Source organism: Penicillium hispanicum, assembly GCF_028827665.1.
Source record: "Penicillium hispanicum strain IBT 35686 chromosome Unknown utg000006l_segment0_segment0, whole genome shotgun sequence".
Lineage (NCBI taxonomy): Eukaryota > Fungi > Ascomycota > Eurotiomycetes > Eurotiales > Aspergillaceae > Penicillium > Penicillium hispanicum.
Genome location: NW_026623198.1, coordinates 399,751 through 413,776, shown reverse-complemented (window position 1 = coordinate 413,776; position 14,026 = coordinate 399,751). Strand labels below are relative to the sequence as shown.

At 52.6% G+C, this 14,026-nt stretch overlaps 7 protein-coding genes across 7 annotated transcripts; 4 read left to right on the top strand and 3 right to left on the bottom strand.

Moving 5' to 3' along the window:
* Positions 1–9: 9 nt before the first annotated feature.
* N7459_006512 (uncharacterized protein) lies at positions 10–1,592 on the bottom strand (the record flags this gene model as incomplete). The annotated part of the gene is made up of 3 exons (XM_056945680.1): positions 10–1,106; positions 1,160–1,467; positions 1,525–1,592. 3 exons carry the CDS (start codon positions 1,590–1,592, stop codon positions 10–12), a joined length of 1,473 nt encoding a protein of 490 aa, XP_056797679.1.
* Positions 1,593–2,834: 1,242 nt separating this feature from the next.
* N7459_006511 (uncharacterized protein) lies at positions 2,835–4,728 on the top strand (the record flags this gene model as incomplete). Its single annotated transcript, XM_056945679.1, has 2 exons — positions 2,835–4,069; positions 4,116–4,728. The coding sequence occupies 2 exons, from the start codon at positions 2,835–2,837 to the stop codon at positions 4,726–4,728; spliced, it is 1,848 nt and encodes a 615-aa protein (XP_056797678.1).
* Positions 4,729–4,811: 83 nt separating this feature from the next.
* Positions 4,812–5,828, bottom strand: N7459_006510 (NADP-dependent oxidoreductase; the record flags this gene model as incomplete). Its single annotated transcript, XM_056945678.1, has 1 exon — positions 4,812–5,828. One exon carries the CDS (start codon positions 5,826–5,828, stop codon positions 4,812–4,814), a length of 1,017 nt encoding a protein of 338 aa, XP_056797677.1.
* A 262-nt stretch (positions 5,829–6,090) lies between these two features.
* N7459_006509 (cupin domain-containing protein) lies at positions 6,091–6,565 on the bottom strand (the record flags this gene model as incomplete). Its single annotated transcript, XM_056945677.1, has 2 exons — positions 6,091–6,484; positions 6,540–6,565. 2 exons carry the CDS (start codon positions 6,563–6,565, stop codon positions 6,091–6,093), a joined length of 420 nt encoding a protein of 139 aa, XP_056797676.1.
* Positions 6,566–7,619: 1,054 nt separating this feature from the next.
* N7459_006508 (uncharacterized protein) lies at positions 7,620–8,588 on the top strand (the record flags this gene model as incomplete). The annotated part of the gene is made up of 2 exons (XM_056945676.1): positions 7,620–8,047; positions 8,102–8,588. The coding sequence occupies 2 exons, from the start codon at positions 7,620–7,622 to the stop codon at positions 8,586–8,588; spliced, it is 915 nt and encodes a 304-aa protein (XP_056797675.1).
* Positions 8,589–10,985: 2,397 nt separating this feature from the next.
* Positions 10,986–11,346, top strand: N7459_006507 (uncharacterized protein; the record flags this gene model as incomplete). The annotated part of the gene is made up of 3 exons (XM_056945675.1): positions 10,986–10,993; positions 11,060–11,126; positions 11,185–11,346. 3 exons carry the CDS (start codon positions 10,986–10,988, stop codon positions 11,344–11,346), a joined length of 237 nt encoding a protein of 78 aa, XP_056797674.1.
* Positions 11,347–12,169: 823 nt separating this feature from the next.
* On the top strand, positions 12,170–12,895 carry N7459_006506 (uncharacterized protein; the record flags this gene model as incomplete). Its single annotated transcript, XM_056945674.1, has 1 exon — positions 12,170–12,895. One exon carries the CDS (start codon positions 12,170–12,172, stop codon positions 12,893–12,895), a length of 726 nt encoding a protein of 241 aa, XP_056797673.1.
* Positions 12,896–14,026: the final 1,131 nt, after the last annotated feature.

Here is a 14,026-nt window from a genome sequence, read left to right as displayed (position 1 = left end):
GTATCCAGCCTAGTACAGCCCTGGCACGATCCTCCACCGCACCGCCTTCTTATACTCAGCCCAGTCCTCGCCATATTTCTCCGCGCACGCCCTATTATCCCTCCGCTCGCGGTGCACTAGCAGGATGCCAAACCACGCCGAGTACAGATAAGTCACCAGCATCCCCCAACCTGCCGCATCCCCCGGCACCACTTGCCTACCGTCCAGCATCGTGGCCGCTCCAGCTCCCGTGGCAGCCCCTGCCGGGAGAATCACGTAGCCGGCGATGCCCGTGGGCAGACAGAATGGCAAGGACTGCAGCCAGTCACCCAGATAGTTAATGTGGCGAGCGTGCCCCCACCAGCCACCTGTGAGAAGTCTCGTCCCACGCCGTGTCTGGATATACGGCATGTTCTTGAAGGCCGGGTCGTCGGGGTTCTCACGGAAGCGGATCTTCTGGGAGTTACTAGCCCGGAAGATGTATAGCCCCACGGAGAAGATGGTGCCCATGGCGGCCAGGACATACGGGCCCATGTGCACCGGATACGTCGCCAGGTATCGGCACTGCGTCGAGTATAAGAACGGCACCCACACAATGTCCCCAAACGTCAGCATAAAGCCCAGCCCATCCGTCTTGAAGTCCATCATGCCCACAATCCCCTGCTCCGCATACTGCCCCTCCAGGACATAGTACGCCTGCACCGCCACCAGAAACACCATGCTGTCCGACAGAAACCCGTACGTACGGTGCTGCTTGGCTGCAAAGGACGCGTTCAGCAGCACCCAGCCCGTCAGCCCCGGCCGCATCGCCAGCCACGTCTTCAGGTCGATCTCGCCGATCAGCGGAATGTGCACGCGCGGGTTGAGCTCTCGCCCGATGAAGAAGTCATAGATCGTGCTCCCCGTGTGGCCACCGCGCGCCAGCTCGCGCAGTTGCGGGTTACCCGGTCGCACGAAGAAGCTGCGCGCATAAACGACCAGGGATATTAGCAGCGCAAGGGCGAGGTTGGCGGTCAGCACCTGCAGGTAGTGATCCGCGATCCATACCCAGAGGAAAAAGTTGGAGCCGTGATAGTACGTGCCGATCGTGCAGGGCACGAGCTGCACGAGACTGGACGAGAAGGCTTCTCTAGTGAGCGTCATGAAGCAAGCCCAGCATGAACGAGGCCTGGCAACTCACCGTTAAACCGGTATCGCAGCGGCTTCCCCGACTCTCTTAACTTGGTCCCCAGCACCTCCTTCGCTGGCAGTACGCGAAACAGCACCAGGCTGACCAGGTAGTAAGTCAGCACCCACCCGGTAGCTGACCAGCTCGCAAGGCCCTGGAGCCCGTCTTCTGGCCAGGGGATCTGCAACTTGAGTTCGTCCCAGGTGAGTGAGCGGGGGTTCAGGAGACCTGGAGCAGGACACCCGCTGATGTCGTTGCAAGCGAGAAAGAGGACGTTCAGGAGAATTGGCAGGCCGAGGATGATGCCAGCGGCCCCGAGGCTGGCGGATGGTCAGATGTGAGGACTCGAAGACTCCAAGTTGGTTTGCGTCTCTTACGGGCCGCCGAACTCATATTCGACATTTTTGACCGCCATCGCTGTCCATTCGCGCTTTTCCAGTTCCATGATCGCTTGTTTGCAGACTATTAGAAGTCTTCTCACGTCGGCAGTTACCTGTTCATTTCCTCAACCCTGGTGAACGGTCGGAAGACCCTTTTATTTCGGTGCCTTGGTGGAAATGGCACGATGTTTCACTCTCGGAACGAGCCTCATCCGGTCCAGCAACTACGCGACCATATAGTTAGTTTACTTGGGGCGAGACAGAAGATGGGAAGCCTTTCCATATCATTGGCGCCAATGACAGCGCTGGAATTACAAGTGACCTGATTAGTCTCTTGGCCTTCCACTAGAATCCCATCGGTGTCCGCGGATTCCGACTCGGACTCTGCGTTCTGATGATCTCTACAACCTTGGAAGTTAGGGAGTGGGTCACAGTAAAAAAGGAGTCTACAGTCACCAAGACCACTTTCCTAATGCGTTCGGTGAAACCCGTTTGTTCCTGGCTTGACGTCATCACGAGAGTGCCGCTCGGTTGGGGATTAACTAACTAGTTAGTTAACTAGTTCACTATTAATAGCTATCTCCTAGGATCTCTTCCAAATAAGAAACTTGCATCTAAATGTGGTCGGGGAACAACCATCAAATGTTGTCACTTCTGATCCAATGATCAACTTCACACGCTCGATTCCACGGCATGGAAATATTCTTAGAAGCATTTGCAGCTTTGGTCTGCTGTTTCGTAACCAGTCTTGAGTTCAAACGACCAGGGAAGTCTTCTCGCAAAGATCCGCCCAACGATGTGCCCAAAGATACCAGCAAGTCTGAGGCGAAAAGCAATCAAACGCCCAAGGAGATATGTAGGTGCTTCTCCGAAATGGAACATGATCGCAGCGAGAGAAAGACTCCAGCTGACAGTCCGACCGCAGAATCCCTCATTTCGATCGCGCACCATGGGAGGAGAGTGGGAGATGGTTATTCAACGCAAACACATAATGCCAATCTCGATTGTCAGAGCCTCTCCTGATCGGTTCTATGCGACTTGATGTGGCCTTGTGCTCGAATGGCAGTGACTCATCGGACGGTCAAGCCGATAATCACGCCCAACAGCTTAGCGGGAAAGTCATAGATGAGGACTACATTGATTCCAAGCGAGAGAATGGCTGCTCAAACAGGCCGAGTCCAGGCAATCTCTGCCTGAGAAAGGTGGCCTCCGTTGTATCTACAGGGTAAAATTACTCCAGTTCCCCACGGTTATCACCCCCCTCCGGAAAGGCAGTCCTGCCCATGTAGCTATAAGTCGAGCACCACATGGATGCGACTCCCATCACACAGAATCGTCGGGCTACACGCTCATCCCTGGCTTGCTTGCCCTGTCGCTCCCGACACGTGAAATGCGATGGGAAGCGACCATGTTGTGCCCGCTGTTCCGAGGTCGGCAACCAGTGCAGCTATGCACGCTCACGCCGCGGGGGATTGGACCGCGCCACATTGGCGGAACGTCGCAAACTAATGGCTTCGGCGGCCTATACGGAACCCGTGAATCACTCGAGTCTGCAACGAGCTCCAACTGCTGTCGAGCTCGATATCGATCGAGGGGACAGCGGCACGGGCTCCGTCCCGCGAGCAGTCACACTTCACCCGGCAAAGATTGAAAACGACCCCTTGATCGACTCATACTACAAGAATTTTCACATCTGTCATCCATTCGTCTTACCACGGAAACACCTGACGAAACTATATCAAGATCCGAGCAGACAACACGGCCTAGCACCCCTAATCGCCGCTCTGCGCTTCCTCGGCAATATTTACCATGCGCGAGAATGGTCGACTGCGCTCAGAGACGATGTCGAGGCCTCCCTTTCACCATTATTGCCGTCTGATCCGATCCAGGTCCAATGCCGCATCTTGTACTCCGTGGCCTTTTTCTGGCATGACTCCAAGGCGGAGGCCCAATCCCAGATGGACCGGGCAGCTCAGCTCGCCATTGATCTGCAGATGTTCCGGGCCGAATTTGCAGCGTCCCAGGAAACTGACGACCAGGTGCAGAGGGAATCGTGGAGGCGGACGTGGTGGATGCTGTATGTTGTGGACGCATACTACGCGGGCACCCTGGGGACGCTGAATTTCCGGGTGATGGACATTGATGTGACGGTTGAACTACCCTGCAACGAGTCAGCCTATGAGTCCGGAGTGAGTATTGACATTCTGCCTCCCATTGCCCTGCGCCGAGATCGCTCATGCATGGGATTGCAGAATATCCCGACCCCCAGAACCCTTCAGGAATTTAATCACCGCGAATTTATCCCAAACAGGGCTCCCTTCTCCTCATTCGCGTATCTCATTGGCGCCGTGCAGTGCGCTGCGTCCGCCATTTCCATCACCCCCAAAATCGCTGCCGTGGAAGACTCGACGCATCTGATTCAAGCGGTTGATTGTAGCTTGGATGGATGGCGACTATTATTACCCCCCGAGCATAAACATGTCATGGACGAGAATGGCGAGATTGACGAACTACTGTTCCAGGCGCATCTACTAATCCACGTGTAAGCTTCTCTTTCTTCCTCACGAAATATCCCGCTCACTGGTTAGATCCACCATCGGCCTCCACCGTCCATTATCGGCCCTTAAATTTAACGCCATCGAGAATGTATCCAGCTGTGCCCGGGAACCGCCCCTGGAAACACCCACGCCCGATCTGGTCAACGTTCATACCGTCCGAGTCTTACGGGCGGTAGAGGCCCAAATCCGTCTTCTGGCCTTACCAGTTCGCCGATTTCACCACACACCCTTCACGACGTGCATGGTAAGTGAGGGGACGCTGGCACTGCTCTCCGCTTGCAGTGCCATTCTGAAGGGGAAGGATCTAGCCATCGCAAGAGATCAGATCCGGATGACGCTTGGCTGTCTCCAGGTGCTGGGGGAAGTCTGGCCCAGGGCGGCGAGGAATGTGCGCGAGATCCAAACGATTGCTCAGTGCGTGCTGGGTCTTGGCCAAGTTGCCAGCAATCGCAGTATGCCCGGATCGAGTGAAAGTGAACTGCCGTCGTTCCATGCGGACGGGATAAGTCTAGATTCGAGCACCGCCGGGGTATCCTCAGACAACAATCCCAGTGTTTCCGTCGGTGCCATTGAAGATCTATGCGGCTGGTACAATCTTGGGGACCTGGATGATCTTCCGTGGGGCATGAGCAATGGGTTATAGTGATGTCGTCGGCCATGGCTGGATATCTGATATAAGAATGATCCGATCCCAGGAAATCCGGCACTGATAGACCAACATGCATGTCAAACAGCAAGGACGACCTTTCCACGCGCAGTCAGTCTCCCATTCGCCAGATCGTACGCCTCCCGCGCCCTCGCAAGGGGGTATACGTCCGCCACGAAAGGCCGGACGGCCCCAGTCCCGGCCAGCTCAGCAATATAGCCCAACGCATCCGGACTGCCCTGGACGACGAAGAACAGAGCGTGCACCCCGACTTTCCGCAGCCCACGCTGCTCATGCTCCTCCGTGAAGTTGAAGCTCGCCGAATCCACCGAAACCACCACCCCCGTCTCCGCAACATACTCCCAACACTTGGCCAACACCTCCCCGCCAACCACATCGACGACGACATCGAATTGCCCCGGATACCCACCCAGAATACTATACTCCACGACCTCATCGGCCCCTAGACCCCGGAGAAACTCCCCATTGCGCGCAGTAGAACTGCTCGCCGCGACGACCCGCACCCCCGCCGCCGCCGCAAACTGCACAAGATACACGCCCACCGCACCTGCAGCGCCGGTAATCAGCACGCGGCACTCCTTCCTCGCCGCAGACCGGGCCACGAAGGCCTCCACCGTCGGCCGGGGGATCCGCGCGTGCTCGAAGAGAGCCTCGTAGGCGGTTTGCGCGCTCAGCGGCAACGCCGCGGCTTGGGCGAACGTCAGCGTGGCCGGTTTCCGGACGACTTCATCCTCGGCGACGATGGTGTACTCGGCCCAGGTGGCTGCGCGGTCGGCGTGGGCCATGCCAAAGACCTCGTCGCCGGGGTGGAACTTGCTCGTTGGCGAGAAGACCTTCGTCACGATGCCGGCGACGTCGTTGCCTAGGATGGCGTACTCGTGGGCGTAGGATTCGGGCCAGGTGAGCATGTCGCGAATGACGGTTGTGGCTTTGACGCGGATGAGGAGCTCGCCGGGGGCGGACGGTGCCGGGATGGGGATATCATGGTCCAGCTGGAGGGCGGTGGATGGCGCCGGGTTGGATGGCGAATAGGGAGTGGATGTGGGCGGAGCGGGATGGAGGCGAATGGCTTGCATTGTGTGGTGGAAGAGGGAATGTGGTGGAGGTTTGCTCAGTGACGGTCCGATCGTGGTTAAATATTTCTGCAGGTCGTCCAGCTTCTACGGTGTGGTTGTGTAGGAGATGAATAGGCTATGCGGCGGCAATTATCCTGCGGTTGTCATGATTGTGGAAGGCTATGTATGAGTAGCTCTAGGCTATGTTGAGTGTACCCAGGCGAGAATGGATTGGACCAAGTCAATCAAGACCAGATGCACATTGACTGTGACCATAGTCTGGTTATCCTCGCATCTTCTGGGCCACGATATCCTTATATTCCGCATCATATTGCACTAGCACCGATGGGCCCTCTCGCTCCAATGTCTCCGAGTCAATCACAAAATTGACGAAGAACGCTGCGGGCTCGGTCTGGCTGGCATTGGCGCCAATCCGATGGTGACAACCTGGAGCTTCGTACCAGGAGCCACCTTTTTCGACCACTTTCATCGGGTCGTTGTTCATTTTGTTCAAGAGAGAACCGTGGATGACATAGGCGGAGACCGAGGCGGCTCCGTGGCGGTGAGGAGGCGTGGCACCGTTTGGAGGATATTCGACGAGGAGGCCGACGATGGTCTTTCCGGGACAGTTGGCCAATTGGTACTGGTAGGCGATGGTGGTCTTTGCCAGAGGGCATCTAGGGAGGTTATAAGTGAGTTGTTGGTCTGGTTGGGGGTCTTTGGAGGACCCACTCCGGGTTGTAGACTGGCTCTTGCATTGTTACAAGATGGAAGTGACGGTTTTGATTAGAACTAATGGTTCGAAAATGTAGGGTTTATATATGTGGGATGTGTCTGCAACTACCCAACGTTCAACGAGGATGATTGTTTGGCGGGTAATGGTGCTGCTGATAGGCTACTCGGGTATCCGATGTTGCGGGTGTCCATATATCAACAATAGTCAATTGCCGCTCACCGAGTGCCTGGCCATTCTAGGTAATAATGAGGAGGCACATACCAGATGCCGAGGAGTATATTCCGTCAAATGATGTTGGATGATGGGTTCTTGGTTCGATAGAGGGTATACTAGATATGCAACACCATTGCAGATCCAACCACGGACCGAGCGATTAGGCTAATAGAACAAAAATAAAAAGTAAAACATACAACAGCGAGGATTCGCATGTGGTCACCCACCATACTACTAACTCGCCGGCGTGTGGCTTAAGTACGGCTGAGCGGACGGGAAGCCCTGTTCTCCACACCCTGTGGTCGTATGTGATAGAAATGGAATTGAAGGGGAATATAGGATATATAGAAATCTACGCAGAAATGGTCGTTGAACGCAGCCAGAGGCCATAAGCTTAGAAGCATGTGATTAATTCCCTCGCATCTTCACTTAACCTTGCTTAGATGTGGTTGTATAATTTTTTGTCATTTCTAGGAATCAAATCACACTTCCATAATACCTTGGCCTTATCTCCAGCCCAGTCAGATTTTTGATGCTGTAGGTCTTGAGACTCCAATCCGGAGCTCTGAGAGATTTGGGGGCGATCTGTTAGCGGCTCCCTATCAGGACTAACCGCTCGCTTATGGCTACTTAGTATCATTTTGAAAACTTGGCGTTAGAAGTGAACCCGGACCCTGGAAGGATCGAGTGTAACCTTGGAAATGAATTGGGGCATTTATAAGCCGCGACTTACCCCCGGTCTGTATTGAGTTTGTTTTTTTTCTGGCGAAAGACACCCAGCCTCATCTTTCGTGTCTCAGTTATTACTATCGGGAATAAATTGCTTCCACTGTTCTTGTCACTCTTCTCGCATTTTCAGCAAAATGGCCTCCGGTACCGCGATCTTTCGCCTCTTCGCGTTGTCCGCTGCGTTGGGCCAGGCGACTGCTACCTTTAGTCTTGATACTTCTGGTCCTAGTTGGGACTATACAACCAAGGACTTAGCAGACACAACTTCACAGACTTGCAAGGATGCCTACAGCGCCAGTATCAACTGCGATGAAACCCTTGTCGAGATCGTAGCATCGATGGATCCTGACTTCGACCCGCAACCTTCAGACTTGGAGGCTATGTGCACCACGACATGCAGCGACTCATTGTCCCAGTATGTCAAGAACGTCAAGGCCGCATGCGGCAAGGATGGCGATTTGGCCGGGCTAGCCAGCGGAAATCACTATGTTTATCAGGCTCCCGTGGCCACTGTCGGCGAGGTTTTCCAGTATCAATATAGCCAGGCCTGTACCAAAAGCGGGTGAGTTCGGTAGTCGGTGGTCTGCTGATGATGCATGCGCTTACATTTTCGCAGGTCTGATTACTGCTACTTGACCTATCCTGAAAGCGCCGATTGGGCCAAAGCCGCCTTCCCATGCAGCGACGAGTGTGGCATCAAGTTTTACGAAAATGCACACGAGAAACCTGGCTCAGCCTATGTCTTTGACTACTTCGCTCTGGGCAACCGATCGTCATACTGGGAGGGTACTTTTGCAGGTGGTTGGAACAATGTGGTTCGATGCCGCAACGGTGGAAATGATGCAAGCTCCGTCAGCACGAGTGGAAGTTCGACGAAGACCGCTACCGTTGACATTTCATCGTCGACCAGCTCGGCTAGCACCAAAGAGGATGTTTCTACAACCTCATCACCAACTGCAGAGACGACAACTGCCACATCGGTTCAGTCTGCGGCTGGCATTACTTCAACTACAGCCACTAGTGGCGCTTCGAGGCTCAGAGGCCTCTTTTTCTTTTCTGAATTGCTGGTCATGAGTATCTCTCTTAAACATTTTCTAGTCTAATACACGAATGAAACCTTGGGTATTCATCTTCATTCTCTTCAAGATATTCAAGTATCATACTCTGGTCAGTATTATCAGAAGCCTGCTAGCAAACGGCAGGAAGATCATGAGGGTGACTGCGAGATTTGAAGTGGACATAGGGGGCCGATCAACTGATAAACTTTGATGTCAATCCTTTGGCTTATGTTAGGACCGGCACTGCGAGGCGGTCCGATAAGATGATAAAAGGATTAGAGTGAAGAAACCAGTGACTCGCTTCTGAGTGTAAACTAATCGCTGGAGTGCTATCTGTGTGCGCGCAGGGGTGTAAATCCCTGCGCGGTACGCAGGACCATAGAGACCATGTGTGCGGTCCCCGCGAGGGCCGGGGTCGTAAACAGCTTAACTGACTCGACATCAATCCTTTGGCTTAACTGACTCGACATCAGACTTTGATAAACCTTATCAAGAGGGCAAATGTCACAGATAATCCAGAATCTGACACTTGCCGGGATAAGCGACCACGAGGACCACCGCAAATATTATATCCAATTTGACCACATACCAAGCGAGCGGAAATGTTGGATCTCAGGTCCTCCTGGCGCTACTCAATCTCAGGCCTAATGAATGCCATGGTGCTGCTTGAAGATGCATGCCTGAGTGGCTACCTAGGTAGGCGCTACCATATCTTACCTAGGTACTGATTTCAGCGTAGCTTTCTCGCTGACGTACACGGTGGTCGCAAGGGGCGCGTTCCAGGACTGGACCTTTTCTACTGGGCTCTGTAGGCTGGAATACCGGCACAAGGTGTTAATATTCCGTGACGGCAACAACATAGTCGACATTGGGGGATGTGGACATCGCCACGGGGAATGTACTTCTGCATCCGCAGGAGACTTCGAATCGCGTGGTCTACGTGTACTCGGTGTACCTCTGGCAGAATTAACTCCTCGACGGCTCCTTAGCGGCGTCGGGAGGTGCTTTTGGCACAGGCTTGCAAGGCTCGCGAGACTGGTAACGCTAGTACTGCTTGTTTTGGGGTCCAGATCCAGTATATTGCAACTAAGGCACTGGCGTATTCCTGGGAGAGGGATTATAAAGCCCTCCTAGGGTTGCAATATGTCGAGAGCAGGGGGGGTGTAATTTTACCGCACATTTCCGCTCGGCCAGCCTCAGAGTCTACGGGCTAGGTTAGAGTATACCTAGGTACTAGATTTCTTTGGCAGATCTTGCTTACACTCGGCTTCTATATCAGTTTTACCGATTTCCTAGCTCAGTATTGACACAGTTCTCATCCTCCCCTGATTGGACCATACACAAGGCGCACGCGACACTTGTTTATGAATACTCTAGCTTTAGGGGTAACAGTTTCAAGGTTCTCCCGCGTTTCGAGACCCCGGTGTCCTTGTGGGTCCAGTAGGATCTTCTCCGTTACCGAAGGAATCAGGAGTTGAGATGATACCACAATCCTACAGATGGCCCTGGTTTTATACAGTGGCGTGCTTGCTGGAAGTTTCCCAAAGACCTCGAGCCCCTACTTACAGCAGCCATATAGGGAGGTGATTTTCCCCTGGCATTCCGACTTTCAATATTTGCTTTAATACGATGTTACAGGCTAACATACATATCACATTATAAGTGTTTTGATAGGTCAGTCAACAAAATCTAGATATATTGTTAACCTCGCATCTTCGGACAGGAAAACAGACGCGTTAGGGTATAAACCAGGCTCCTACTGAAATAAAGCGATGAGCTAAAATAAACTTCAACGCCCGGCAAAAGTGGCACCTGTACATATTAAGGCGGCACTGGGAACATGTTCAAACATCCATGGATAGCATGTCACTATATTAAACCCCCACCACCGAATTCAACGTCGGCATATAAAGTTATATAGTTACGACTTATCAGTGCTGACCCTAGAATGGAACTTGTAAGAGGATAACCAGCTCGCCATTAAGAGTGGTAGGAAATTTCTTTTTTTCCATTGTGATCCGGCGGCGGCCGTTTGCCCGTGTACTGGGCCTTCGCCCCATGCCCATGATTACCTCTTATTGCGCCATTCTTACAGAGTTTTGCTGTTTTTATATACTCAAATTGTTGAGAAAGGTGCCGGAAGTGGATCTCTGGACCAACCAATGATTCTAAAAGAAGGTCAATGAGAGTATGGCCAGGCAATAATAATACCCAGTTATGGGGCGTGAACTCCCAGTATCATATATGTAATGATATGTCGTAACCATGGGGGCTGCCATTGCACCGAGACGGCTCTATAAGGGTATTGCGTGCTTGGACTATTAGATGCTCGGTCATATAAGCCTGCCCATTCACGGATGTAAGGGAACGGGCGTTTTCATCAACTCACAGCAAAGTTCCAAGAGAGACTATTGCTATGCATTTGACACCACTTCTGCTATCATGCCTCGGTATGTCAAAATCCTGTTATCTTCTGGGGAGCAGCCGAGCGGAATATCTGACCCTGTATAACATAGCCCTCACGGCAACTGCATTGTCTTCGGTGAGCACCAATTCAAGAAGCTCCATAACGCATGCGACGAGGTAAGTGTCCTAGCAAGCGTTACTATTTCACATACTCGATTCTCACAGAGCCTTTAAGACGGCCACAGACTACAAAGCATACGACGGCCTCAAGCTCTTTAAGGACTACCAAGACCACCAAGACCACCAAGACCACCAAGACCACCAAGACCACCAAGACCACCAAGACCACCATTTCGGCCACGCCATCACCGACATTAAACTACTCCGTGCTTTGTGAAGGCAATCAACCCAATCGATCAATGTGGGAACTCTTTGACATTGGGACATACGCAGTCAACTTGTGAGAAGATCTGGGTTAATTGAACGTTTTCCGATGCTAACTTTCCAGGTCAAATGAAATGCCAAGTAACAAAAGCAGCTATGCAGATTACGTTGTCTCAAAGACCCCCGGTGTTTTGAGATTCGAGTGCACCGTGTAAGTATCTCTAATATCCGCACCGCCTAACTCATTTAACCCGGAGCTAATGAGCCTCGTTTCGTATAGTCTCGAAGACTGCCAACTCGTGGTCAACAATTTGAACTGCAGCTCCAAGGAGGACATGCTGGGCTATTCTATTCTGGTCTCTATCTGGAATGCTCGCCGATTTATTCATGGCATCACGAATTCCATCACTAAAGCGCAGGATACTATCGCATTTATTGAGCCTATTCTGCTGAACTTTACAAACTCCGATATTGAACCCACGGTATGAGCCCTTGGGTCCTCTCCCAAACAGAAGAAATATATCTCATCATGACGACTACAGGTATCGGCATGGAGAAATACCATCGTTTCGGGATCGTTGGGATTAACTGGCTCGTCTCTTTTCGCAGCGAGACTTGTTTTCTCGGGCGAAGGCGGAGCCTTCCTATCATGGCTCAATGTCGCTACGGGGCTTGCAAGCGGTTCCACCAGTATTGACAGTGGTGTGATCTCCTCCCTCGTTAAACAAGCAGTTGAGCAGTTCGTTATTCTTCCCTTTCTCCCTTTCCGGTGTCAATCGGTACTCATATTCAATTGCTACTCTAGGGTCGAGAACCAGTTCCAAGAAGAAGCCAAGATGACAGAGTACCTGTACACAGTATTCAATACTACATACCTAGGGTACGTCAAGTGGGGGGACAACATTCTGAATGGCATTGTCGAGCAAGGCGGAGACCTGGTGAATTTCTCAGCCCGAGAAAATGGCATCGTCAAGTGGATCCAGGATGGCAGCTTCACCACCCAGATCTCGGACGACTGGACAATCAACCTTGATGCAAAAAGCAGCAGAGCGGCGACTGCCGCTGGCATCAATCTCGAATGGCTCGAGGAAGAAATGTACTTTGTGAACACCACAGATGCCTTGACGTGGGGATGGGATAACTATACTGAGAGCGGGCTCAACCTGGATAAGAACGATATGTACAGGGTCAATTTAGGCGACGAGATCTGGCTGGCCATAAAGCATACCAACGGTACTGGCCCAGCCGACGCCTACAGTCCCCCACCAGGTTGGACAATGCTTGATAAGTTGTCACTCACGGGCGAAGAGGTCGTCAATGCCTCGGTTTGGTCACAACACAAAATCGGCTTCAACACCACATGGGAACCCACACTCGCGCAGTCCTATCTATATTCGGATGACAGTCCCCCGGGCGACATTTTCATGACTATCCCCGTCTGCCAACTCGCCCAGATGCCAGCCCCAGCTTCTCTCACTGGGAGGACATGTATGGATGTGAAAATTGCCGACGAGGTGAGTGCTTATTTGATTCTTCCGCCCAATTCATCCACTCCCCACTGACGTCTCCGGTATATCTCCAGTGCAATTTGAAGCAATATATCAACTATTCTTGCTCGAAGCAGGTCCAGATCACCAACGGAAAACTCCAGTCGTGGCCATATAAGATGTACAAGGAGGAGGAAACTACTTTTTGATATGCTTTACGCCTTTGCGAACGTTGCGTCTATATCGCCCATGCTATAGCGACGGTTAGAATGGGAGAATTGGCATAACAATCATGATAATGTTCTCCCAAGTTTCCATTTTCGAGAGAGGTACTTTTAGATTGTCTAAGCTGGCGACTCTCGTTTCGCTCAGGACGAAGTGTCGATCTTAATGCAGTACAATATGCTGGTTCGTTATCAGTCGATTGTACATACATATACATGGTTACATAGTCGTGCATCCAAGCATCCGTGACATCATCGAGCATGGGCAGAACTACCTAGGTATGTACATAGTTACAACCACCGAATCATAGCGAATCATAAGCCGGAGTCCCTCGTGCTGCCGGTTTGCCACACGTTACTTCCAAGGTTCCAAGGTTCCAAGGTTCCAAGGTTCCAAGGTTGGTACCAATTACGCCGTTAGCTCAGCCACCGCAAACCTCCACCCGCACCGACAATATTATCCATCGTGCGTACCAGCTTTGCGCTCCCCTCTGGAGCCCCTCTGGAGCCCCTCGGCAACCATTCGGCATCTCTTCTAGAGGAGACCCAGCAGGCCCGCCTGTCGCGTCTATCCGGTTCTTTGGGCCCGAGACTGGCACGTTCGCTGCACATGCCCTGCCCTTCCACAGGCCTCTGTCCTTTTCCTCCCATCGCCAGATTGCCCTACACCTTCGTCGCCTCTCAGGCACACCTCCACTCGCTGCTCTTCGATCGACACGCTTCCCTCGGTGGATGTGTGGTCCCCTCATGCCCGCAACTGCAAAGTTCCACCCCGCCTTCGTGATGATTCCCACCGCGTTGCACCCGCCGGACGTGCGATAACTGCGGTGGACGGTGGAACGAACACTACTATCAAAATCTACTGGGCTCTCCAGTTGTGGCATGCCTGCCCGTTTGCTCGTCCGACGTTTGAAATCTTCGCTCGGCCTCCGCACCTAGAAGTCCCGAACCTCTTTCACGCCCCGAACGAAGTTGCCAGCCC